Source organism: Mercenaria mercenaria, chromosome 8 (assembly GCF_021730395.1).
Source record: "Mercenaria mercenaria strain notata chromosome 8, MADL_Memer_1, whole genome shotgun sequence".
Classification (NCBI taxonomy): domain Eukaryota; kingdom Metazoa; phylum Mollusca; class Bivalvia; order Venerida; family Veneridae; genus Mercenaria; species Mercenaria mercenaria.
The window spans coordinates 13441234-13468619 of record NC_069368.1 but is presented as its reverse complement, the minus strand read 5'-3'; the positions used below and the strand labels follow the sequence as shown (position 1 = coordinate 13468619).

Sequence of the window (27386 nt, the reverse complement as noted above, 5' to 3'; positions counted from 1 at the left end):
ATATTTCCTTGTTCATTTTGTATCAAACGATGTCTTATATATTGTTCTAAATTTCCTAAAAATATTATTTAGTTCTCTTTGGTAATTTTAAAGTAGAAAAGTTGTTACTTGTATCAGGAAGGTCTAATCAGTTGTTCCAGCTTGTATTACTTTTCTAATTGAAGGTGGTCAATCACATTTTTATATGATTTTTTTACTAATTATATACTTATGGTATACAGTATACGATTAGTTGTTTGTTTTAGTAGTTTGTTCTCTGTTGGTTTCTTGTTGTATTTGTTTTTGTTGTTGTTTTTTGGGGTAGTACGCCACTGTACAGTAATTTGCACAGAATGGTATATTTCACGATACACCTATAAAAAGAGAGGGAAGGACGTACACATTTAATTTCGTTTTATTTACAATTTCTGGTGAGTTATACAATATTACATACCCTTAAGTCATGATAACACACCTCATAATGAATCTAAACGTCGTTCTTTTTTGTGTAGTTCCCAAATAAAGTGCAATGGATACTGCAATATTAACGTTTTTCGAACATGCGATAATTCGGATAGTTTATATCGGATAGTTCTTTAACAACTGTTTCTCTGACAGCGCCGCCCAGTGATAGTCGGAAATCGACGGTTGGGTGAAAGATGTAGATGTAGATGTAGATGTTATTTGATAATAATTTAAAAAAATTAATGTGGCACAACTACTGTATAGGGTTAATTTATTGGTTATCTATACCTTTACAATTTTTAGTTAACACTTACTCTGCTAAATTTCTATAATGAACTTGTCCATCTTTCAATTTGGACAGTACCATTAACTATTAAAAGGGGTGGTTATCAAAAAGTTATTGATTGAATGGCGAACAGTGCAGACCATGATCAGACTGCACGGATTTGCAGGCTGATCTTGGTCTGCACTGGTCGCAAAGGCAGAATCACTTGTCGTCAGCAGGCTAAAGGTTAAGTTTGTAAAATTATAGGCTGAGGGTATGCATAGCTGTCAAGGCCTTAAGTAGTCCAAATAATTTGATGTCAGAACTGATTTTGAGATATATTCTTGATAAAGCAGAATCGCTCTCTTTAAGTCAAAACAAGACCTATTCTGTGGTGAATATAGATTTAGGTAAAAACACGATCAAACAATATACTTGAACGCAGAAATTGTAAAACAAAATAAAACTGAATCATTTTATGGTTTAAACTTATATTACAGTAAAACACGTTAATAAAGCGTAAACACTGTAATATTTCATTTTGGCTACTTTGCCGTACTTACATGTCCGCCATGACACTCGTAGCGCGGTTGGTCGTTAGGCGTAAAAAAAAAATTGTTTGTTTCCGGTATCCCGACCTACCCTAAATTTTTGGCCTGACCCTAAATGTTTTTATAGCTTTGGAGAATATTTTTTTCAACTTTTTAACAAAAAATGCAAAACTTCACTTTATATGCTTTAAAACATGGTCAGTGATGTTAGAAATCAACTTACTGATAGCGATTATAAATAAAATCCGAAATTCAATTTATTATACATTCTAAATTTGCAAGAATATTTCTAATAAAAAACGTTAACTTTCGCGTTAGTTACTATATTTACTGTAGCGTTATATGTTAGTGCCGCAACACCTACATATGTATACGCATGTCACACTTCGTGAACATATAATTATTGGCTATATTGCGACTTTGAAAAACAGGGGTTTCGTCGGATTAGTAATGAAATCTGTTATTTTTAGACATATTTCCTTGTTCATTTTGTATCAAACGATGTCTTATATATTGTTCTAAATTTCCTGAAAATATTATTTAGTTCTCTTTGGTAATTTTAAAGTAGAAAAGTTGTTACTTGTATCAGGAAGGTCTAATCAGTTGTTCCAGCTTGTATTACTTTCCTAATTGAAGGTGGTCAATCACATTTTTATATGATTTTTTTACTAATTATATACTTATGGTATACAGTATACGATTATTTTATAGTTGTCATCCGTCTAAGCCTTACCCGTGTCTGGATTTTACTGTTAGGAAAACGGAGACATTAAAAAATCCAAAAAAGTCATATTAAGTATACTGGTCAGACTTACTTGCTTTAATAAATTAAACATTGGTATTCCTGTAGAAACTTCAAATGGGTCGAATTTAATCAGAGACTTAAATCTTTGAAAATATGATGTCACAGGTGGGAGGAGATATCTACCCTGACACTGATTTCAATAAACAGCAGACTGCGGATGACACTAAATTGCAGAAACAAAACACAAAATATACATTCATAAAATGTCAGCGAGGCAAGTGTATGCTTTAATGTCAACATAAATTTATTATCAGAGATGTAATCATTACAAATACTTAATACAATGTACCAGAAAACGTTCCCAATGGATTTCATTGGCGATTTCCTAACAGAAATATGCAGAATAAGTTTGAACATGACGGAGACAGCGACAGTCAAAAGTTATTACGCTGTCCCGAAAGACCTATTATCTAGCCTAGATAACTTTTGACTGTTGCTGTCCCTTTCATACTTAAAAGTTTTTTGGCAATCTTTGCTTTCTGGATATAACTTTAGTACAATATAAGACAATGACTTGAAACTTAAAATGTATCTTTATCATCATCATCTGCATGTGTGGTAACAATCCCCATAACTCTGATTTGTATTTTTGACCAAATTATGCCCCTTTCATACTTAAATTTATTTGACAAACTTCATTTTCTGGGCATAACTTCGATTTTTCCTCTTAAAGTAGAGGTCTCTTATTGAGACATAAATTAATTTTACTGTCAAATCGCCAAATAGTGGAGCGCGCCGTCTTATGGACAGCTCTTGTTTTTAAGGTTAAAGTTTTTCGGCAACCTTTGTTTTTGTGTCATATCTTTGTTGCTATTGCTTATATCTTGCTGTCCAACATACAAAGTATGTGCAGGGGCTGGGCCCATTATACCAAAGGTCAAGGTCACCAAGGTGTTATACTTAGGTTATTTTTAAGGTTAAAGTTTTTCGGCAACCTTTGTTTTTCAGTAATATCTTTGTTAGTATTGCTTATATCTTACTGTACCTTCACATAAACATTGCCCAGCATACAAACAAAGTATGTGCAGGGGCTGGGCCGATTATACCCAAGGTCAAGGTCATCAAGGTGTTATACTTACTAGGTTATTTTTAAGGTTAAAGTTTTTCGGCAACCTTTGTTTTTCTGTCATATCTTTGTTACTGTTGCTTATATCTTACTGTCAGTTCACATAAACATTATCCAGCACACAAACAAAGTAAGTGCAGGGGCTGGGCCTATTATACCCAAGGTCAAGGTCACAAAGTTGTTATACTTGGAATTATTTTTATGTTAAGTTTTTTTGAAAGCTTTGTTTTAAATATAGACATATCTTTGGTTCTTTAAAAGATAATGACTTGAAATTAAAAATATTTCTTTATAATGTGTGTTACAATCCCCATAACTCTAGTTGTACTTTTGACAAAATTATGCATCTTTCATACTAAAAAATTTTGGCAGTCTTCGCTTTCTTGATGTTACTTTAGTACAATATAAGATAAAGACTTGAAACTTGAAATGTATCTTTATCATCATCATCTGCATGAGTGGTAACAATCCCAATAACTCTGATTTGTATTTTTGACCAAATTATGCCCCTTTCATACTTAAATTTTTTGACAAGCTTCGTTTTCTGGACATAACTTTGATACTATATAAGGTTATGACTTGAAACTCAAAATATATTTTTACCATCATCATCTGCATGTGTGGTAACAATCCCAATAACTCTAGTTTGTGTTCTTGACAGAATTATGCCCCTTGGTGTATCTTCCTTTTAAAGTAGAGGTCTCTTATTGAGGCATATATTCATTTTACTGTCAAATCGCCGAATAGTGGAGCACGCTGTCTTACGGACAGCTCTTGTTATCTTTATTTTTCAGTTTGTATTTCTTGCATTAAAAACAAAGTTAGATATAATGCCATTGACAAACTGTTAAATTTGTTGTTTGTTAAAAATAGCAGACAACTCTTTTAGTTCATTTTAATATGTATAGAAGGGAGGTAATATATTTAACCAATTATTAGATTTTTTATGCCCCCCGCATCTACTGATACTAATGCAGATGTAACCTGTGAATAAACGGTTGTTGTTATTTATTGCATGTAATCAATGTCCTTTCTTGCGTTCTGTCATTTCATAGGTAGATTGTCGTGTAGTCATCGGCCATTTCTGTTTATGAAAATACATGTGAGCATGCATTGATATTTCACTATTCATAATCACTTAAGATGCAGAATGCAGAATAAATGGAGAAAAAAATCAAACAATATAATTTTAGAAATTAACTGCGGAAAATAAGGAAAACAACCTAGTAGGAGACTAGCTGTACACTATTTTTTGTTTTCTGTATTACAGTATACGGGGATATCTCTACAGCCCTAGTATTGACCCATTTCTCCCAAAGGGAAGGAAGGGCTGTAGTAGTTCAAGGCAAGTTTCAAATTCTCTTAATTTAGGGATGTCAATAATAAAAAAAGTTATTCAGTTGTTTTAATATTCAGTTAACCATTAAATCTTTTGAATGGTTACCCAGTTAAAAGAATAAAATGTGCTTACAGAATAAAATGTGCTGCATCTATTTCTTGATTGAAGGGTGAAACTGTATGTATACATTCAGACCTCATTATAACTCAAGATGTCAATGGTAACTACCATATGACTTTCTTCATCCAGATTAAAAGCAATTAACATTACTATCTTTTAGTTGTATCAAATTCAAGTACTTCAAGATGTTTGGCAAAGGAGTAGGGGTACTGGAAGCTAAACTTTCTAAATAATATAGTTAATAATTTTTGATTAAAACTGTATTTCTTTCATTATATTTATGAAAAAAAAATCGATTGTTCTTAGATATTTCTAGAATATTTAGTGAAAGGGTTTTATATATAAAAAAGGATGTGATCATCCAAAAAATATTTAACTTCAACAGCCAGATCTAAACTACATGTACTTGACATTAAATCATAAAAGGGCAAGCAATACTGTAAATTTTGAGAAATACAAGCCAATTATTCCTTCATGTCAGATTGTGGAGTTGCAGTTAGCGCCTTTTACACAGTGATTGACACCTGTCAAATAGACTGATTGTGGAGGGCTGCTTTTGTCACAATATTGTTTCTCAGACAGACCATTTTTAAATGAAATTTCCAATTTTAATTTCTAACTGGTAATAGTTTTTAATAAAGGGTAGACGTATGTCCACATGGTATCCAATTAACAGTTGACATACCAACTATATTTTTTACAGAAGTTACAAATGGCATCTGATGTAAGCCTGTCTGAGAGTGAAATGGAAGATTGGGAAGATGAAGAAGACTGGACGAGCACAGCCTGGGCTGATCCGAGCGGCAACAACTTGAACAAGAATATTGCACAACCATTAGGTCATCAGAACATCTGTGCGCAGACTCAAGTCTTGAATGCTGGACAGGCTACTGATAGTACCTCCAGTACTGCTCCACCTAAATCTGGTATGTGCATTAAAGTTTCAAAAACATACTTAAATTTAAGTTTTACAGGCACATGTACATTTTAAACATGTGGAGCTAAATAGCGTTAGAATTGCAAAGCTCTGAATTTTGATACATCGGATGCTTATTGAAATAAAGAATTTAATCCCACATGTACCTGTGTAAAATCTGTTATATTTTACTTAAGCACCAGTGTATACTTTCGTATGTTGATTTCTAACAAGAATGTTGGGAAATTCAATCTCATTACAGGAGAGAGTACTGTTGTAAAGAGAATGTTGTTGAACGACAACAAGGCTGGAATGGAAGGTCTCGATAAAGACAGGATCAATCAAATCATTCATGAAGCTTCAAAAGGTAATTATTTCATTGAGGGTATTTCATTGAGGGTATCCCAGTCATTCTTAAGTGATTGACAAAATAATCTTGGGATAAAATAAGAACTTCTCGTACCATTAATTTGTTTTAGAGAAGTTGATGAAATGAAATATCTGTTTCTTCAACATCAGTGTTGCCTTGTTTCAGGTGGGAAACCAGTGATTACCACTGGCAATGTATATGCCTTTTCTGTGCCTCAATAACATAATAATCCATATAGATAGAATATAAGGGGCCTCTGTGGCAGAGTGATTAAGGTCGCTGACTTCAAATCACCTGCCCCTCACCAATGTTTGTTCGAGCCTCACTTGGGCATTGAAATCTTCATGTGAGGAAGCCATCCAGCTGGCTTACGGAAGGTCGGTGGTTCTACCCAGGTGCCTGCTTGTGATGAAAAATGCACGGATGGGGCACCTGGGGTCTTATATGACCTTTAAAAAAAAAAGGCGAAAATATGTAAAGAGAGTTATTGCACCTGTTTTATGGGTCATTCCTAGTTACAAATTACAAAATGTACTTGATGGTCCTTTACAGTGGGGATGTCTTTTTCTACAGTTATCACAGCTGAACATTGATTGACATAAAAATACAGACCTGTATTAAACTATTTGCTAATGTACATTTTCTTCGTTTTGATCACTTCATAGGGGCCTCCGTGGCCGAGTGGTTAAAGTTGCTGACTTGGTATCACTTGCCCCTCACCAATGTTGGTTCGAGCCTCACTCGGGGCGTTGAATTCTTCATGCGAGGAAGCCATCCAGCTGGCTTACGGAAGGTCGGTTGTTCTACCCAGGTGCCTGCTCGTGATGAAATAATGCACGAAGGGGCACCTGGGGTCTTCCTCCACTATAAAAGCTGGAAAGTTGCCTTAATATTATGACCTATAATTGTGTAGGTGCGACGTTAAACCTAACAAAATAAAATATGATCACTTAATAGCCAAGAACTGACTGAAATTGTTATATTCCTAACCATCACATGATATTTTTAGGATCAAAGTTTTACGAGAATGAAAGACAGAAAGAAGAACAAATGAAGAGAAGGATTGAAGAACAAAGACAGAAAATACATCAGATATCAGCAGAACAGTTGAGGCAAGGAACTGTAGAGGTAAGGAGGTTGATGCGAGTTGTATTGTTGATTTGGTTTTTGCAGAATAGTTAGAGCTATTGTGTTTGTCCTTCCGTTGATGTTGGTGTCGCGATCTGGTTTAGCTTTTGAATGTAAGCTGGTATGTCAGCAACCATTTGTTGATCCGAGATATAGAAAACAATTGCTTTCAATCTTTTCATTAAAAAGAAAGAAACGACAAATATAAGAATATTTTATTGGTTGTACATTAAAGAAAACAAAAATTGATAGTACAACGAGACCTGTTTTGCTCTCGACTGCAGAGGTAAAAATTGTTACTGGTGTCAATGTAAATGTTACTGGTGTCAATGTAAACTAAACTTCTACCTCAAAATTGACCAAAATTTTTTTTTTTCCCCAGGATTTTTGGCTTCTATTGTCTATGCATATTATACACAAGTGTGCATCATACATGGCTGTCTACAGTACTCTGATAAAATTTGAATCAGTATGTCATATTGTACACTTTGTTTTGTCATGTGACACGATGCTATGTAGAAATTGCCTGGGTATTTTGATCTTGTGGAAAGTTCAAATTTGAAGAAAGAAGAAGTTTCACAGATTTGCCCTTATTATTGTGCAAAACCTTAGAGTGACCAATGATTCATTTCTTTATTATATCACATTAATGAATGAGTTATTAAGTATTTTTAGGGGGAGTGGGGGAGGGGGCATGTGCAACAGCTGGTTAGAGCAGTTGTTTTCAAAACTATTGAGCCCAACTATTACCCATTTAATACACATGATCTAGATAATGACTTGTGAAACAGGTTTTAAGCCCACCATCATCAGATGGTGGGCTATTCAAATCACTCTGCGTCCATGGTCCGTCGTCCTTTCCTTCCGTCCGTCCTTCCGTCTGTTAACAATTTCTCGTTATCGCATCTCCTCAGAAACTACCAGGGGGATTTTGACCAAACTTTGTCAGAATGATGTATTGGTACCCTAGTTTTGTCCCCCTGAAAATCAGACTGGTTTAACAATTATTTAGTGAGTTATGGCCCTTTGTTTATTTCTATAATTTACATAGATTTATATATAGGGAAAAACTTTGAAAATCTTCTTGTCCAAAACCACAGAGCCTAGGGCTTTGATATTCGGTATGAAGCATCATCTAGTGGTCCTCTACCAAGATGATTCAAATTATTTCCCTGGGGTCTAATATGGCCCCGCCCCGTGGGTCACAAGGTTTATATAGACTTATATAGGGAAAAACTTTGAAAAACCTCTTGTTCAAAACCACAGGGCCTAGGGCTTTGATATTTTGTTATGTGACATCATCTAGTGGTCTTCTACTAAGAATTTTCAAATTATCCCCCTAGGGACTGGGTCAAATATGGCCCCGCCCCGGGGGGTCACATGGTTTACATAGACTTATATAGGGAAAAGCTTTGAAAATCTTCTTGTCCAACCACAAAGCCTAGAGCTTTGGCATTTGTAATGTAGCATCATCTAGTGGTTCTCTACCAAGTTTGTTCAAGTTACCCAAAAACCCCGAAAGGAATTAAAAAAATTTTGCATTTGGGCCCCCGGAATTTTGGTTTGGTGACGTTTGTTTCGCGGTTTTGAGGGGTTTTTAACCCCATATTGCAGTCCAAAAATTGTATGAGAACGACCGCAGTGGGAAAGACCCTGCTTTAACTTACAAAATTTTTCCATTTTCATGTTCCTTTTATTTGAAAGGTAAAAAAAATATTTGCCGGTTTTTGTGCAACCCTGAAAATGGGTTTTTAAAATTTTTTTCCGGGGTGGGAACTTTTTATCCAAAAAATCATGGTTGATTATAGCCCAAAGACACGGGGACTATTTTATTGGGGCTGCGAAAATTTTTTGATCATACTTTCCAAAACTTTTTTACCGTGCGCGACCAAAATTCACGGATTTTAAAAGGTACTGAAAAAAGCTCGTGGATTTTATTTTGGTTTAGCTGTTAAGTAAATTGACATGTATATAATGAAAAAAATCGTCCCGCGTTTTTACGAAACCGAATCAAACTTACATTCGTTTGGGGATTTTTTAACGTTTTTTTTCCCCTTAATTTTTTAAAACCCTTAAAAATACTACCGGCAGTAAAATTTTGGCAAGATCCACCGCACCCTTTAAGGTAAAGAAAATTTTTCCCAAAATTTGGCCCTTTTCAAAAATTTTTTTTTTTAGGTGGAGGGAACGTTAGAGCAAATCATCTTGAGCTAAGGGTTTAAGTTTTTAAAACCTTTTAACAACAGATTTTCAAGTTTGATGTTAGGTTTCCCAAAACCGACCTCATGTAGTTTCGTGCCAAATTTTAAAGCTTCTGTTGTCACTGCTGATAAAGCTTTCCCGGGCGAATTCGACCCGGGACCCGACGGTCGCAGTGTTTTCTGGCGAGTTAGCGCTATCATGCCCGTTTGGGGTTCTCAGCATTAAAATGTTTCCAAATTTTTACTATCCTTTTTTCGATATTTTTTGAGGGCCCCCAAAAATTTTTTTAAAATCAATTAGATTACCTAATCCGGGGTTTTTCCGTCATCCTTTGGCCGGGTTTCAGCCCTTTTCTCCGACCGGGTCCCCTACCCTTTGGGGTTTTGGGGTCTTTTGTATCCCCCCGGGGCCCTTTTCTTAGGGCCCTTGGGCTTGTTTTTCCCTGCCCTTTTCCCTCCTTGGCCATGATCCCCGGGGCGCGTATCGGGCCCCGTTCCCTCCTGTGCCTTTATCCCAGGGCTGCGTCCCCAAATTTAAACTGTTTTCCCCCCTTTCCCCCTACCCGGCATTCTACCAACTCGCTTATTTTTATGTTTTCTTGACCCCTTAAAAAACAGTTGGGGCCGAAAAAAGTGGCCCGGGCAAATGACTTTTTATAAACCCTTTTTTAGGGGCCTGAAATTTTCTCGGTGTATCCATGGAAACGATTTTCGCGTCGCTTGGAATTATATCTTTTCTTTGTATATATGAAACTACCCTTCCGAAAGGGAAAATTTTAACTAGAAAAAAACTAGATTAATCGAAAATATTAATCTTTTTTATTTTCCCCCACCCCCTTGTGCTAATAATTAAAGTACTTCAGTACTGTAAGTTTAGGTTTAAAAATGAAATAAAATTTTTGAAATGTTTTTTTTCAGTTGGTAAAGCAGCTTATTTCCCAGCCAGACATGGCTAATAGATAATTTTACTTCAGCACAAGTAAGTTTTAGGTAATAATGATGTACATTTGTGAAATGTTTGTTCATTTAGTAAATTCAGCTTATTTCGAAGCACAGACATGTGCTAATAGTAATGTTCTTTTTAGCACAAAAAAGTTCTAGGGGGAATAAAGACATTTCATTTTTGGAAAAAATTTGTTTTATTTGGGAAAATTGGGAGCTCATTTTCCCCCGCACAGACATGTGCTAATAGATAATTACATTGGGACAAGTAAATTCTAGGGAATAAAGAAAAAACTTTGTGAAATTTTGTTCAGTTGGTTTAAAAAGCCCATTTCCCCGCACAGACCTGTGGTAATTTGATAAAAGTACATCAGCACAAGTAATTCTATGTAAGAAAAAAACCCAAAAATTAAGGGAAAAGTTTGGGTTTATTGGGACCTGCAACTTATTTCCCAGCACAGGGCATTGTAATTTGATAATTTTTCTTCGCATAAGTAAGTTTTAGGTTTTAAAGGGCATACATTTAAGAAATGTTTGTTTTAGTTTGGGAAATCCTTATTTTCCCCGTACAGGGGCATAGCTAATAGATAATTTACTTCAGCACAATTTAAATTCTTAAAGGGAATAAAGACATACATCTAAGAAATGTTTGTTCAGTTGGTAAAAGGCACTTAATTTTCCCCGCAAAAACATGTGCTAAAGATAATTCTTTTGGGAGAAGTAAAATTTTAGGTAAAGAATACTTTCATTTGTGAAATTTTGTATTTTTAGTTGGTGCGGAGAGCCCATTTCCCCCGCACAGCATGTCAATAGATAAAAGTACTTCAGCACAAAAAAATTCCCAGGTAAAAAAGACATACATCTAAGAAATTTTTTTTGTTCAGGTTTGGGGACATGCAGGGTTTTTTTCCCGCACAACTGTGCTAATAAAATAACGTACTTCAGCACAAAAATTGATTGGTAATAAAGACTACATTTGTGAAATGTTTTCAGTTGCCTCATGCATTTTTTTTTCCCCGCACAGAATGGCTAATAGATAACGTACTTCGCACAAGTAAGTTTTAGGGGAAAAAGGGCATACATTTTTTGGGAAAAGGGTTTTTTCAGTTTCCTCATTTTAAACTTATTTTCCCCCCACAGACATGTGCTAAAAAGATAAAGTTTCTTCCGCACAAGTAAGTTCTAGGTAATAAAGACATACATCTAAGAAATGTTTTTCATTGGTACATGGGGCCTTTATTTCCCACACAGACGTGCTAATAGTAATTAAAATTTGGGCCAAAATAAATTCTAGGTAATAAAAAAAAATACATTTGTGAAATGTTTGTTCAGTTGGGAAAAGAGTGCCCTTTTTTCCCGCACAGACATGTCTAATAGGGAAAAATTTCATTTACACAATTTTTTCAATTTAAAAAAGAATAAAAAAAGGAAAAAATTTTTTTCAGTTTTGGGACCTCCGCTTATTTCCCCGCAAAAGAATGGGCTAATAGATAATGTACTTCCCCAAAAGTAAGTTCTAGGGGATTTAAAAACAAAAATTTTTAAAAAATGTTTGTTCGTTGGGGACATGCCGCTTATTTCCCAGTACAGAAAATGCCAAAAAGATAATGTACTTCAGCAAAGTACGTTCTAAAGGGAATAAAGACATACAAACTAAAAATGTTTTTTTCAGTTTGGGACAGGAGCTTTTTTTCCCACACAGAAAATGTGCTAATAGATTTAAATTTCATTGGCAAAGAAAAATTTTTTTTTTAAAGAAGCAACAATTTTTGAAATGTTTTTTCAGTTGGTGCGGAGAGCCATTTCCCCGCACAGGCAAGTGCTAATAATAAAGACTTCAGCACAAGTAAGTTCTAGGGAATAAAGACATAAAATCTAAGAAATTTTTTGTTCAGTTGGTACATGCAGCTTTTTTCCCCGCAAAAGACATGTTCTTAAAAGAAACTTACTTTAGCACAAGTTTGTTCTAGGTAATAAAGCTACAATTTTTGAAATTTTTTTTCGGGTTTCCTCATGCATCTTATTTTCCCCCACAGACATGTGCTAAAAAGTTTTTGAAATTCAAACAAAGTAAGTTCTAGGTAATAAAGGGCTTTCAATTTTTGAAATGTTTGTTCAGTTGGTACAGGCACTTATTTCCCAGCACAGACATGTGCTAATAAAATAAAAGTACTTCAGCACAAGAAAATTCTGGTAAAAGACATACATTTTTTGAAATGTTTATTCTTTTTCCCCCATTCATTTAAATTTTCCCCCCACGAAGTTTCTTTAAAAGATTTAAAGTACTTCCCACAAGAAAATTCTAGGTAATAAAGACAAACATCAAAAAAAATGTTTTTTCAGTAGGTTTCAGGGGCCCTTTTTTCCCCCGCACAAAGGGCATGTGCTAAATTTGATAACGTACTTCAGCCCAAATAAGTTCTAGGTAATAAAGACATACATTTGTGAAATTTTTTATTTAGTTTGGGCCCCAAGCATCTTATTTCCCGCCAGACTTTTGCTAAAAAAAATAAGTTAAATTCAGCACAAAAAAGTTTTAAAGGGAATAAAGACAAAAAATCTAAGAAAATTTTTTTTCAGTTTTTACATCAAACTTATTTCCCAGCACAAGAATTTTCAAAAAGATAATGTACTTCAGTACAAGTAAAATTCTTTGGGAATTTAAAAAACTTTCATTTGTGAAAAATTTTTTTCAGTTGGTACATGCGCTTATTTCCCCCGCACAGAAAGTGCTAAAAATAATTACAAGGCACAAGTTTAAAATTTTAGGTAATGAAGACATCATTTGGAAATGGTGTTCAGTTGGGGGGGAGCCCCATTTCCCACAACAGACATGTGCTAAAAATAATGTACATGGCACAATAAGTTCTATTTTAAAAAAAGAAAATAAGTTTTAGGTATTTTTTTGACATACAATTTAAAAAAATGTTTGTTCAGTTTGGTACATGCAGCTTTTTTCCCAGCAAAAGGCTTTGGGTATTAGATAATTTTTCTTTTAGCACAAGTAAGTTCAAAGGGAATAAAGACATACATTAAGAAATGGGGGGGGGGGGTTTGGGCCGGGGCTTATTCCCCCCACAGGGCATGTTTTCCCAAAAGATAAGGGCATTTGCCCCAAGTTTTGTTCTAGGTTTAAAAAAGACATACATTTGGAAATGTTTGGGTTAAATTTGCCTCAAGCAGCTTATTTCCCCGCAAAGACAGGGGCAATAGATAAATTTCATCCGCACAAATTAGTTCTAGGTAATAAAGACATACATTTCTGAAATGTTTTTTTCAGTTTTTGGGAAAAGGCAAACTTATTTACCAGCACAACTTTTCAAAATTTAATGTACATCAGCACACGGGGTTTTAGGAATAAAGACATACATTTAAGAAATTGTTTTTCAGTTGGGACAAAACAGCTTAAATTCCCCCCGCACAGACATGTCCAATAGATAAAGTACAATTTTACAAATAAAATTTAAAGTAAAAAGAAAAAAATTTTTGAAAAAGTTTTTTCGTTGCCTCATGCAGCTTATTTTGGGGCAAGGCATGTGCTAATGATAATGTACTTTGCACAAGTAAGTTTCCCAAGGTAATTTAAAAACACATCTAAGAAATGTTTTTTCAGTTGGTACAGGCAGCTTATTCCCCAGCACAGACATGTGCTAATAGATAATGTACTTCAGCACAAGTAAGTTCTAGGTAATAAAGACATACATCTAAGAAATGTTTGTTCAGTTGGTACAGGCAGCTTATTTCCCAGCACAGACATGTGCTAATAGATAAAGTACTTCAGCACAAGTAAGTTTAGGTTTTTTAAGACAAACATTTGTGAAATGTTTTTTTCCCGTTTCCTCATGCAGCTTATTTTTCCCGCACAGACCCGGGTAAAAGATAATTTACTTTAGCAAAAAGTAAGTTTAGGAATAAAGGGCATACTTTTTTTAAAGTTTTTTCAGTTGCCCCCCGCATCTTATTTCCCAGCACAGACATTTTGCTAATTAAAATAATGTTTCTTCAGCTTTAAAAAAGTTCTAGGTAATAAAAACATACATCTAAGAAATGTTTGTTCAGTTGGTACATGCAGCTTATTTCCCAGCACAGACATGTGCTAATAGATAACGTACTTCAGACAAGTAAAAATTTTAAGGGAATAAAGACATACATTTTGGGGAAAAAAGTTTTTTTTAAAAATTTTTTTAAAAGGGAGCCTATTTCCCCGCACAGACATGTGCTAAAGAAATTACTTCAGCCAAGTAAGTTCTAGGGAATAAAGGGCATATATCTAAAAAATTTTTTGTTCGTTTTTTTTCAAGGGACTTAAACCCCCGCACAGAAAAATGTTCTAATTAAGAATAATTTTCATTTAGCACAAGAAGTTCCCGGGTTTTTAAAGCATTTTAAAATTTTAAAAAATGTTTTTTTCCGGGTACAGGGCTTATTCCCCCGCAAAGGGCCTGGCTAAAAGATAAATTTACATCACACAAAATTTAAATTCTAATTTTTAAAGAAATTCATTTGTGAAATGTTTTTTTTCAGTTTTGGGAAAAGGGAACTTATTCCCCCCACAGACATGTGCTAAAGATAAAGAAAAATAGCAAAGGGGGGGGGGGGGAAGGTTCTAAAATAATAAAAAAATGCATTTGTAAATTTTTTGTTCATTTGGGAAAGGCAGCTTTTTTCCCAACGACTTTTGCTAATAGATTAAAGTACATCAGCACAAGTAAGTTTTAGGTTTAATTTAAAAAAATACCCTTTAAGAAATGTTTTTTCGTTGGAAAAGGCGCTTTTTCCCCCCCACGACATTTGCTAATAGATAATTTTACATCAGCACAAGTAAATTTTAAGTAATTAAAAAACATACAAATTTTTGAAAAGTTTTTTTCATTTTTACAGGCGGGTTTTTCTCCAAATAGGGAAAGTGCTAATAATAAAGTACTCAGAAAATTAAATTCCCAAGTAATTTAAAAACAAAAATTTGTGAAAGTTTGTTCATTTGGGGAAAGGCAGTTATTTCCCCGCACCCGCCCTGCGATGATTAAAGAAATTTAGCAAAAAAGTAAGTTTTTTAAGTTTTTAAAAATACATTTTTTGAAATGTTTGTTCAGTTTGGGACGGGAATTATTTCCCCCGCCAAAACATGTGCTAATTTGATAATGTACTTCAGTACAAATAAGTTCTAGGGAATAAAACATACAATTGTGAAATGTGGGGAAAGGCAGAGCTTATTTCCCACACGACATGTGCTAAAAGATAATGTAATTCAGCACAAGTAAGTTTCTAGGTTGTAAAGACATACACCTTGAAATTTTGTTAAATTTGGGAAAGACAAAGCCTTTTTTTCCCAGCACGACATTTTTGTAATAGATAATGTAAAATTTACACAATAAGTTTTAGGTAATAAAAAACATAATTTAAAAAATTTTTGTTTTAGTTGGGAAAAGGAGCTTATTCCCCGAAAAGACATGTGCCAATTAAAAAATGTACATTTTTTAAAAGAAAATTCTATGTAATAAAGACAAAAATTTTTTGAAATGTTTTTCAGTTGCCCCAAAGCAGCTTATTTCCGGAAAGGGGCATTGGGAAAAAGATAATGTTCTTCTGCACAAGTAAGTTCTAAGGGAATAAAACATACATCTAAGAAATGTTTGTTCCGTTGGTACAGGGGTTTTTTCCCCGCACGAAAGTGCTAAAAAGATAAAAAACTTCACCAAGTAAAATTTTTAAAGGGAAAAAACATACATCTAAGAAAGTTTTTTTTGTTTGGGACAGGCGCTTAAATTTCCCCGCACAGGCATGTGCTAATAAATAACGTAAATTCAGCAAAAATAAGTTCTAGGTAATTTAAAAACAAACATTAAGAAAAGTTTTTTAATTTGGTTTAAAGGGAGCCCCATTTTCCCCGCCCAGGGAAAAGTTTCTAATAGATTGTACTTCAGCACAAGAAAGGGTTTTAGGTAATTTAAAAACTTTCAACTAAAAAAATGTTTGGTTTTAAATTTGGGAGGCGCTTTTTCCCCACACAAAAAGTCTAAAAAGATAATGTACATCAGCAAAATAAGTTCTAGGGAATAAAAAATACAAATTTTTAAAAAAAATGGTTTGGGTTTTGTTTGGGACAGGCAGCTTTTTCCCCACCAGACATGTGGGTAATTTTTTGATGTCAACGCACAATAAATTCTAAATAATAAAGACATACATTTGTGAAATTTTTTGTTTAGTTGGTACAAGGAGCTTTTTCCCCCGCACAGACATGTGCTTTTAGATAAGTACTCAACAAAGTAAGTTCTAAGTAATAAAAACATTTCATTTGTGAAATGTTTGTTATTTGGGGGGAAAGGAGTTATTTCCCCGCACAGACATGTGCTAAAAATAAAGTACATCGCACAAAATAAGTTCTAGGGAATAAAGGGAAAAATATTTAAGAAATGTTTGTTAGTTGGAAAAGGGCAAACTTATTTTCCCCACAGGGCATGTTGTAATAGATAAAGACATCGACAAGTAAGTTCTAAGTAAAAAAGCATACATTTGTGAAAGTTTTTTTTAATTTTGGGACAGGCAGCTTTTTCCCCCGCACAGACATGTGCTAATAAAATAATTACATAAAAGGGACAATAAGTTTTAATAATAAAGACTACATTTTTGAAATGTTTGTTTTTTGGGGAAAAAGGGAGCTTATTTCCCCGCACAGACATGTGGTTTTATAGATAAAAGTTTCTTCAAAACAATAAGTTTTTTTGGTTATAAAAACAAAAATTTGTGAAAAGTTTTTTCAGTTGGGACAGGGAGCTTATTTCCCAAACCAGACAAAGTGCTAATAGATAATGTACTTCAGTACAAGTAAGTTCTTGGGAATAAAGACCAACCCTTTGTTTAAATGTTTGTTCAGTTTTGGGACATTTCGCTTTTTTCCCACACAGACCCTGTGCTAATAGATTTAAATTTCATTTGGGAAAAGTTTAAAATTTTAGGTAAGAAGACATACATTTGTGAAAAGTGTGTTCAGTTGGTACGGGGAGCCTATTTCCCAGCACAGAACCCTGTGCTTTAAAAATAAAGTACAAAACAGCACAAGTAAATTCTATGTTTAAAAAAGACATTAATTCTGGGAAAAAAGACATTTCATTTACGAATGGGTTTTTTCAGTTGGTACATTTCGCTTATTTCCCCCGCCCCGACATGTGCTAATGATAATTTCTTCAGCAAAGTAGGTAATAAAGAAATACATAAAAAAAAGTTTTTCGTTGGGAACCCGGGAGCTTATTCCCCGCACCCAACATGTTTTCCCAATTTGATAATGTACATTAACACAAGTAAGTTCTAAGGGAAAAAGAATACATTTGTGAAATGTTTGTTCGTCGCCCCCAGAGCTTATTTCCCCGCCCCTGGGCATGTTTCCCAATTTTAAAAATGTGCATCAGCAAAGTTAGTTCTAGGTTGAAAAAACTTTAATTTTTTGAAAGTTTGTTTTAGTTTGGGCAGGCAGCTTATTTTTCCCAGCACAGCAAAGTCTAATATATTTTTGTACATCACCCGGGAGTTTCTAGGTAAAAATGACATACATTTAAGAAATGTGTGTTTTAGTTTGGGACAGGCAGCTTTTTTCCCCGCACAGACATGTGCCCAAAAGGGTAATGTACATTTCACAAGTAAGTTTTTTATGTTAAAAAAGACAAACATTTGTGAAAATGTTTGTTCAGTTTGGGCCCCATGCGGGGTTTTTTCCGGGCAAGGAAATTTTCTAATTTGAAAAAATGTACATCAGCAAAAGTAAGTTCTTTGGGAAAAAAAGACATACATCTAAGAAATGTTTTTTTTAAATTGGGACAAAGGGAATTTTTTTCCCAGCACCGACAAAGTTAAAAAGATAACGTACTCAGCACAAGTAATTTTTTGGTATAAAAAACATACATCTAAAAATGTTTTTTTCAGTTTTGGGACAGGGAGCTTATTTCCCGCACAGGGATTTGCTAAAAGATTAAAGTATTAAACACAAGTAAGTTTAGGTTTAAAAAAAGACAAAAACAAAAAATGTTTTTTTAAATTTTGGTTTAAAGGGAGCCTATTTCCCCGCACAGACAGGGGTTTAAAAAAAATAATGAAATTCAGCACAATAAGTTTTTAGGTAAAAAGCATACATTAAAAAATTTTTTTTCAATTGGTACAGGCAGCTTTTCCCCCCGCACGAAATGTGTAAAAAGATAATGTTCTTCAGCACAATTTAAAATTAAAGGGAATAAAGACATAAATCTAGAAATGTTGTTCAGTTGGTACAGGCAGTTTAAACCCCCCGCACAGACTTTTGCTTAAAAGATAATGAAATCAGCACAAGTAAGATTAGGGAAAAAAAAACATACATTTTAAAAAAATTTTGTTTTAATTTTGGGCAGGCCCCCTTATTCCCCAGCACAAAACATGTGCTAATAGAAATTTTACCCTTTACCAAAATAAGTTCTAGGTAATTTAAAAACTTTCATCTAAGAAATGTTTTTTTTTCAGTTGGGACGGGGAGTTATTCCCCAGCACAGACAGTGCTAAAAGATAATGACAAACGCACAAGTAAATTCTAGGTTAAAAAAAACAACCCTTAAGAAATTTTTTGTTCAAATTTTACCGGACTTATTCCCCGCAAAAACATGGCTAATAGATAATGTAATTCACACAAGGGAAGTTCTAGGGAAAAAAGACCCTACATCTAAGAAATGTTTGTTTTAATTGGTACCCGGAGCTTTTTCCCCAGCACAGAAAATGGCTAAATAATATTTTATTCAGCACAAGTAAGATCTTTGGTTAAAAAAGACATACATCTAAGAAAGGGTTTTTTCCTTGGTACAGGCCCCCTTTTTTTCCCCAGCACAGGGCATGTGCTAAAAGATAATTAAACAGCAAAAAGTAAGATCTAAATAATTTAAAAACATACATCTAAGAAATGTTTGTTCAATTTTGGGACAGGGAGCTTATTCCCCCAGCCAGACAAGTGCTAATAGAAAAATTTTTACTTCCGCAAAAAGTAAGTTTTAGGTTAATTTAAAAAAAATACATCCCAAGAAAAGTTTTTTCATTGGTACAGGCAGCTTATTCCCCCGCACAGAAGGGTAATAGATGATGTACATCGCACAAGTAATTTTTTAAGTAAAAAAGACATACATTTTTTGGGAAAGGTTTTTTTTCAGTTGGTACAGGCCGCTTATTCCCCCGCACAGACATGTGCTATTTGATAATGTAAAATCGCACAAGTAAGTTTTTTTAAATAATAAAGACATGCATTTGTTTTTAAAGTTTGTTCATTTGGTAAAGGCACTTATTTCCAGCCAGCATGTGCTAAAAATAAAGGACTTTAGCACAAGTTAAATTCTAAAGGGAATAAAGACATACATTTGTGAAATTTTTGTTCATTTGGTTTCAGGCAGCTTATTCCCCCGCCAGACATGTGCTATAGATAAAAGTACTCAGCACAAGTAAGTTCTTGTAAATTTAAAACCCTACTTTTTTAAATGTTTTGTTAATTTTGGGAAAGGGAGTTATTTCCAACCCCAGACATGTGCGATTGATAAAAGTACTTCACACAAATAAGTTTAAGGGTTTTAAAGAAAACATTTGTGAAAAGTTTGTTCATTTGGGACAGGCAGCTTATTTTTCCCCGCACAGACATGTGTAATAGTAATTTTACTTCGTACAAGTAAGTTCTAGGGTTTAAAAAAGAAAAACATTTTTGAAATTTTGTTTTTAGTTGGGACATTCAGCTTATTTCCCAGGGACGACATGTGCTAATAGAAAAATTACCTTGGCACAAGTAAATTCTGGGAATGAAGAATACATTTTGTGAAAAAGTGTGTTCAGTTGGTACGGGGGCCTATTTCCCCCGCCCCAGACAGTTTCTTTAATTTTATAATGTTTCATCAGCACAAGTTAAATTTAAAAAATTTAAAAACATTATTTTTAGGAATAAAAAACCTACATTTAAGAAATTTTGTTCAGTTGGTACATGCAAACTTATTTCCCCCACAGACATGTGCTAAAAATAATGTACTTCAGCACAAGTGGTAATAAAGACATTTCACTAAGAAATTTTGTTGTTGGAAACCGGCCCGCTTTTTCCCCCCCCGACAAAGTTCCAATTTGTTTAAAAAACAAAGACAAGTAAGTTTTTAGGTTTAAAAAAAGACATAAATTTTTGAAATGTTTGTTCAGTCGCCTCAGCATTTTTTTCCCAGCAAATGACATGTGCTAATAGATAAAAAGCATCAGCAAAAAGGGTTTGTTCTAGGGTTTTAAAAAACATAAAAATTTTTGAAAATTTTTTTCATTGGGACAGGCAAATTATTTCCCCGCACAGACATGGCTAATATATAAGTAAATCAGAAAACGGAGTTCAAGGGAAAAAAGACTACATTTTTAAAAAAATGTTGTTCAAAATTGGTACAGGTGGGTTTTTCCCCAGCACAGACATGTGCCAATAGATAATGTACATTTTCACAAGTAAGTTCTATGTAATAAAGACAAACATTTGTGAAATGTTTTTTCAGTTGCCTCATGCAGCTTATTTCCGAGCAAGGACATGTGCTAATAGATAATGTACTTCTGCACAAGTAAGTTCTAAGGTAATAAAGACATACATCTAAGAAATGTTTGTTCAGTTGGTACAGGCAGCTTATTTCCCAGCACAGACATGTGCTAATAGATAACGTACTTCAGCCAAGTAAGTTTAGGTAATAAAAAAACATACACCCAAGAAATGTTTGTTCATTTGGTACGGCAGCTTATTTCCCACAAAAGAAAATGTGCTAAAAGTTTAAATTTCTTCAGCACAATAATTTTCTAGGGGAATTAAAAACATTTCATTAAGAAATGTTTTTTTCAGTTGGGGACATGCAGCCTTTTTTTCCCAGCAGAGCCCTGTGCTAATAGATAAAGTAATTCAGCACAAAATAAGTTTAGGAATAAAGACATACATTTTTTGAAATTTTTTTCGTTGCTTTTTGCAACTTATTTCCCAGCACAGACATGTGCCCAATAATTTTTTTTTTTTACCTTTAGCACAAGTAAATTCTAGGTAATAAAGACCTTTCATTTGTGAAATGTTTTTTCAGTTTTCCTCATGCATCCCTTTTTTCCCACACAGACAATCTAATAGATAATGTACTCAGCACAAGTAAGTTCTAGGTTATTAAAAATATTTAAGAAAAATGTTTTTTCAGTTGGTACATGCAGCTTATTTCCCCGCACAGGAAAATGTGCTAATAGATAACGCTTAGCACAAATAAGTTTAGGTAATAAAACATACATTTGTGAAATGTTATTTTGTTTTTCCCCATGCATCCCTTTTTTCCCCAAAAGCCCTGTTCTAATAGATAAAGTACTTCCCCCAAAAAAGTAAGTTAAGTAATAAAGACAAAACTTTGGAAAAAGGGTTTTTTCAGTTGGGAAAAAGGAAACTTAAATTTTCCCCGCACAGAAAATGGCTAATAGATAACGTACTTCAGCAGAAGTAAGTTCTAGGTAATAAAGGCAAACCTTTGTGAAATGTTTGTTTTAATTTTTTTAAAGGGAGGGGGAAAAATTTCCCCCAAGACATGCGCTAATTTGATAATGTACTTCAGCACAATAAGTTTTAAGTTAAAAAGACATACATTTGTGAAAAGTTTTTTCATTTGGGACAGGCATTTTTCCCCAACACAGACTCTTTAAAAGAAAATTTTACATCAGCACAATAAGTTCTAAGTAAAAAGACAACATTTGGGAAATGTTTGTTCAAATTTTGGGAAAGGCGCTTATTTCCCAGCCAGACATGTGCTATAGAAAAAAATGAAAATCAGCACAATTAAAAAAATTCTAGGTAAAAAAAAAGACATACATTTTTAAAAAAAGTTTGTTCAATTTTTACAGGCATTATTAACCCCCGCACAGAAATGTGCTAATAGATAATGTACATCAGCACAAGTAAGTTCTAAGTAATAAAGACATACATTTGTGAAATGTTTGTTCAGTTGGTACAGGCAGCTTATTCCCCAGCACAGACATGTGCTAATAGATAATGTACATCAGCACAAGTAAGTTCTAAGTAATAAAGACATACAGTTGTGAAATGTTTTTTCTTTTTGGGAAAGGCAGCAGCTTATTTTTCCCCGCACAGACATGTCCCGATAGATAATTTCTTCAGCACAAGTAAAGTTTTCCCTTTAATAAAGACATACATTTGTGAAATTTTTTTTCAGTTGCCTTAAAGCATCTTATTTCCAGCAGAGACATGTGTAATAGATAATGTACCCCACCCAAAAAAAAATTTTGTTTTAGGTAAAAAAGAAAACATCTAAAAATGTTTGTTCAGTTGGTACAGGCATCTAGTATTTTCCCCGCACAGACATGTGCTAATAATTTAAAGTACATCAGGGACAAGTAAGTTTTAAAATAATAAAGGGCATACATTTTTTGAAATGTTTGTTCATTTTTTAAAGGCCCGCTTATTTCCCACACAGACATTTCTTAAAAGATAAAGTACATGGCAAAAAAAGTTCTAAAGGGAATAAAGACATACATTTAAGAAATTTTTTGTTCAGTTTGGTACAAACAGCTTATTCCCCAGCACAGGCATGTGCTAATAGATAATGTCCCTTTAGCACAAGTAAGTTTTTAAAATAATAAAAAAAATACATTTGTGAAATGTTTGTTCCCTTTGGGACAGGCACTTATTCGCCACACAGAATGTGCAATGATAAAGTACATCAGCACAAGTAAGTTTTTAAGTAATTTAAAAACATACATTTTTGAAAAATTGTTTTATTGGTAAAGGCAGCAGCTTATTTCCCCCACGACCAAAGTGTGATAAAAATGTTTTCTTCAGCACAAGTAATTCTAAGGGAATAAAGACATACATTTGTGGGAAAAGTTTTTAAGTTGGGAAGGCAGCTTATTTCCCCGCACAGACATGGCTAATAGAAAAATGTACTTCAGCACAAGAAAGATTAGGTAAAAAAGACCTTAAAAAAAAATCTAAGAAATGTTTTTTTCAGTTGGTACAGGCGTTTTTCCCCCGCAAAAGGACAAGTGCTAATAATAATGTACTTCAGCACAAGTAAGATTAGGTAATAAAACATTTCATCTAAGAAATGTTTGTTTTATTGGGCGGCAATTTTATTCCCCCGCGCAGAATGTGCTAATAGATAATTTTACTTCACAAAGTAAATTTTTTGGTAAATAAAGACATACATCTAAGAAATGTTTGTTCAGTTGGTAAAAGGCAGTTTATTCCCAGCGGACTGTGCAAAAGATAATGTACTTCAGCACAAATAAGTTCTAGGTAATAAAGGGGCATACATCTAAGAAATGGTTTTTTTTCATTTTGGGACAGGTTTTTTATTCCCCAGCACAGGGCATTTGCTAATAGATAATGTACTTCAGCACAATAAGTTCTTTGGTAAAAAAAAGACATTCAATTTTTTGAAATGGTTTTTTTCAGTTTGGGACAGGGAGTTTTATTCCCCAGACAGGGCATGTGCTAAAAAATAATGTTTCTTCAGTTCAAATAAGTTCTAGGTAATAAAAACATTCTTTGTGGGAAAATTTTTTTGGGTTTGGGACAGGGGATTTTTTTTCCCAGCACAGCATGTGCTAATGATAATGTACTTCACCCCAAAATAAGTTTTAGGTAATAAAGACCCTACATCTAAGAAAAATTTTTTTCATTGGACAGGGAGTTTATTTCCCCCCACAGACATGTGCTAATAGAAAAAGTCTTCAGCACAAGTTAAAATCTAGGAAAAAAAAAAAAACAAACTAAAAAGTTTTTTTCAGTTTGGGACAGGCAGTTTATTCCCCAGCGCAGAAAATGTGCTAATAGATAATGAAATTCAGCACAATAAGTTCTAGGGGAATAAAGAAAACATCTAAAAATTTTGTTCAGTTGGGCGGCAGCTTATTCCCCCGCAAAGACATGTGCTAATAGATTTAAAGTACCTTTTAGCCAAGTTAAATTTAGGTAATAAAAACATACAACTAAAAAAAGTTTGTTCTTTTGGACAGGCAGCTCTTCCCCGCCAGACTTTTCTAATAGTAATGTAAATTTTAGCACAAGTAAGTTCTAGGAATTAAAAACATTTCATTTGTGAAATGTTTGTTCAGTTTGGGCAGCAGTTTTTCCCCACACAGACATTTGAAAAAAGATAATTTACTTCAGTACAAAATTTAAATTCTAGGTAATAAAGAAAACATTTGTGGGAAAAGTTTTTTTCATTGGTACAGGGGTTTATTCCCCAGCACAGACATTTTGCTAAAAAGATAAAAAGTACTTTATACAAGTAAGGTTCTAGGTAAAAAAGACATAATTTGTGAAAAAGTTTTTTTCATTTTGGGACAGGCCGTTTATTCCCAGCACAGACATTTTTCTTAAAAGAAAATGTACATCAGCACAATAAGTTTTTAAAGGGTAATAAAGACATACATCTAAGAAATTTTGTTCAATTTTGGGACGGGAACCCTTTTTCCCCGCACAGCATGTGCTAATAGTAATGTACTTCACAAAATTTAAATTCTATTTAAAAAAGACATTTCATCTAAGAAATGTTTTTTTCAATGGGACAGGCAGCTTATTCCCCGCACAACATGGCTAATAGATAAAAGTACTTCAGCACAAGTAAGTTCTAGGGTTAAAAAAGAAAAAAATCTAAGGGAAAAGTTTGTTCAATTGGACAGGCAGTTATTCCCCCGCACGACAAGTGGGTAATAGATAATGTACTTCAAACACAATAAGTTCTAGGTATTTAAAACAACATCTAAAAAATGTTGTTCAATTGGGACGGGCAGGGGTTTTTTCCCCAGCAAAAGACTTTTGCTAATAATAAAGTACTTTAGCACAAGTAAGATTTTAGGTAAAAAAGACATACATTAAGAAATGTTTTTTCAGTTGGTAAGGGGAGTTTTTTCCCCAGCACAGACATGTTTAAAAGATAATGGTTTCAACAGCCCAAAATAAGATTAGGGAAATTTAAAAACAAAACCCCTTTTTAAAAAGTTTGTTTTTTAAATTTGGGACAGGCAGCCCTTTTTTCCCCCGCACAACCCTGTGCTAATAATAAAGTCCCTTTAGCACAAGTAAATCTAGGTAATAAAGACATTCCTCTTTAAAAAATTTTGTTCCCTTGGGTACAGGGGAAATTTTTTTCCCAGCACAGACATTTTCTAATAGATAATGTACAACAGCAAAAGTAAGATCTAGGTAAATAAGACATACAACTAAGAAAAAGTTTGTTTTATTTGCCTCATGCCCCGCTTATTTCCCCGCACAGATATGTTCTAATGTTTTTAAACTCACATTCCCCAAAGTGCAGGGGGGTGAGCTTTTTTGGGTCGCGCCGTCCGTCGTCCCCGTCCCTTTGTCCGTCCCCGTGGCCCTGCGTAAAATTTTTCCCTTTTGACCTCTCTAGAGGGCACATTTTTCATGGGGTCTTTTGAATGTTGGTCAAATGTTCATCTTGTTTATATCTAGGGCCCAAATTCGAAAATGGGCCGTGGGGGGTCAAAAACTAGGTCAAAGGTTAAAAAAATAGAAAAACCTTTTGACCTCTCTAGAGGGCCTTTTTTTTCAAAAGATCTTTTTGAAAATTGGTCAGGGAAAGTTTTTCCCTTTAGTAATTTTTAGGTCAAATTCGAAACTGGGTCCATGCCGTCAAAAACTAGGTCAGTAGGGGGCAAATAATAGGAAAAAACCCTTTTGACCTCTCTAAGGGCCCAAAAATTTTATGGGGTCTGTATGAAAGTTGGGCTGAAAGTTCATCCGGGGATATCCCCAGGTCAAATTTTGAAACTGGGCACTGCGGTCAAAAAAATTGGGCATTAGGTCTAAAAAAAGAAAAACCTTTTGACCTCCCCCTAGAGGCCCTATTTTTTTAAAAAAATCTTCATGAAAATTTGGGCAGGGAAGTTCACCTTGATGATATCTAAAGGGCAAATTCGAACTGGGTTTACGTTTCCCAAAAAATAGGCAGTAGGGGCAAAAAAATAGAAAAAAACCTTTTTACCTCTCTTGAGGCCCCTAATTTTTTTTATGGGATTGTATGAAAGTTTGGGCTGAATGTTCATCTTGATTTAAAATCTAGGTCAAGTTTGAAACTGGGGCAGCTGCGGTCAAAAAAATAGGTCATTAGGTCTAAAAAAAAGGGAAAAAACCCTTTTACCTCTCTAGAGGTCATACTTTTGAATGGATCTTATGGAAAAAAGGTCAAATGTTTTACCTTGAAAGAATTTTTTAGGGCAAAATTTGAAACTGGGGGCACGTGCAGTCAATAACCCAGGGCAGTAGGTTAAATAAAAAAAAAACGTTTGACCTCTCTAAGGGGGCCCTATTTTTCATGGGGGGTCTGTAAGGGAAAGGGTTTGGTTTTGAATGTTCATCTTGAGGGTTTTCTAGGCCCAAATTCGAAACCGGGTCAACTTTTGTTTTAAAAAATAGGTCAGTAGGTCTAAAAAAAAGAAAAACCTTTGACCTCTCTAGAGGTCCCCAATTTTTTTTTTCAAGATCTTCTGAAAAATTGGGCAGAATGTTTACCTTGATGATATCTAGGTCAATTTCGAAACTGGGTCATGTGCCGTCAAAAACTAGGTCAGTAGGTCAAATAATAGAAAACCTTGTGACCTCTCTAGAGGCCATATTTTCATGGGATCTGTATGAAAGTTGGTCAGAATGTTCATCTTGATGATATCTAGATCAGGTTCAAAACTGGGTCACATGAGCTCAAAAACTAGGTCACTATGTCAAATAATAGAAAAAAAAACGACGTCATACTCGGTTCAAAACTGGGTCATGTTGGGACAGGTGAGCGATTCAGGACCATCATGGTCCTCTTGTTTTCAGATAAGTGCCAATGTCACAGATATTGTGCTAATGTTTAATGCTCCTCAGCACAAATAAGTTCTAGGTAATAATGAGACTTCAGGTAAGTTGTTTAAGATTTTTCAGGTCAGTTAATTGCTTCAGATGGATGCCATTCAGCATAGACATGTGCTACTGAATAATATATGTTAGTACTAGTAAGTTCTAGGTATAAATACATACATGTTCAGTTGCTTCACCTAGCTGATATTATTTTCAAAACACAGTGTATATTTAATTGCTTCAGATTATTTAGGTGTCTTGTTAAGTTGATTCAGATTTCCCAGCAGACAATATTATGGTGATGAATTATGAACATCAACACAAGTTTGTTCTTGGTTGAAAAGACATACCTTTGTTAAGAGTGTCTGTTAAGCTCCTTGAGATATT

General features: G+C 34.2%; 1 protein-coding gene across 1 annotated transcript in view; it reads left to right on the top strand.

Annotated features, from left to right (window-relative positions):
* The first annotated feature begins 341 nt into the window (after positions 1-341).
* LOC123523023 (DNA polymerase kappa-like) overlaps positions 342-27386 on the top strand; it is a 94293-nt gene continuing 67248 nt past the window's right edge. The window contains exons 1-4 of the mRNA XM_045300606.2: positions 342-410; positions 5294-5516; positions 5769-5873; positions 6886-7004. Coding sequence (XP_045156541.2) covers positions 5303-5516; positions 5769-5873; positions 6886-7004 — 438 coding nt within the window. The 5' untranslated portion in view covers positions 342-410; positions 5294-5302. The remainder of the gene's footprint in view (positions 411-5293; positions 5517-5768; positions 5874-6885; positions 7005-27386) is intronic.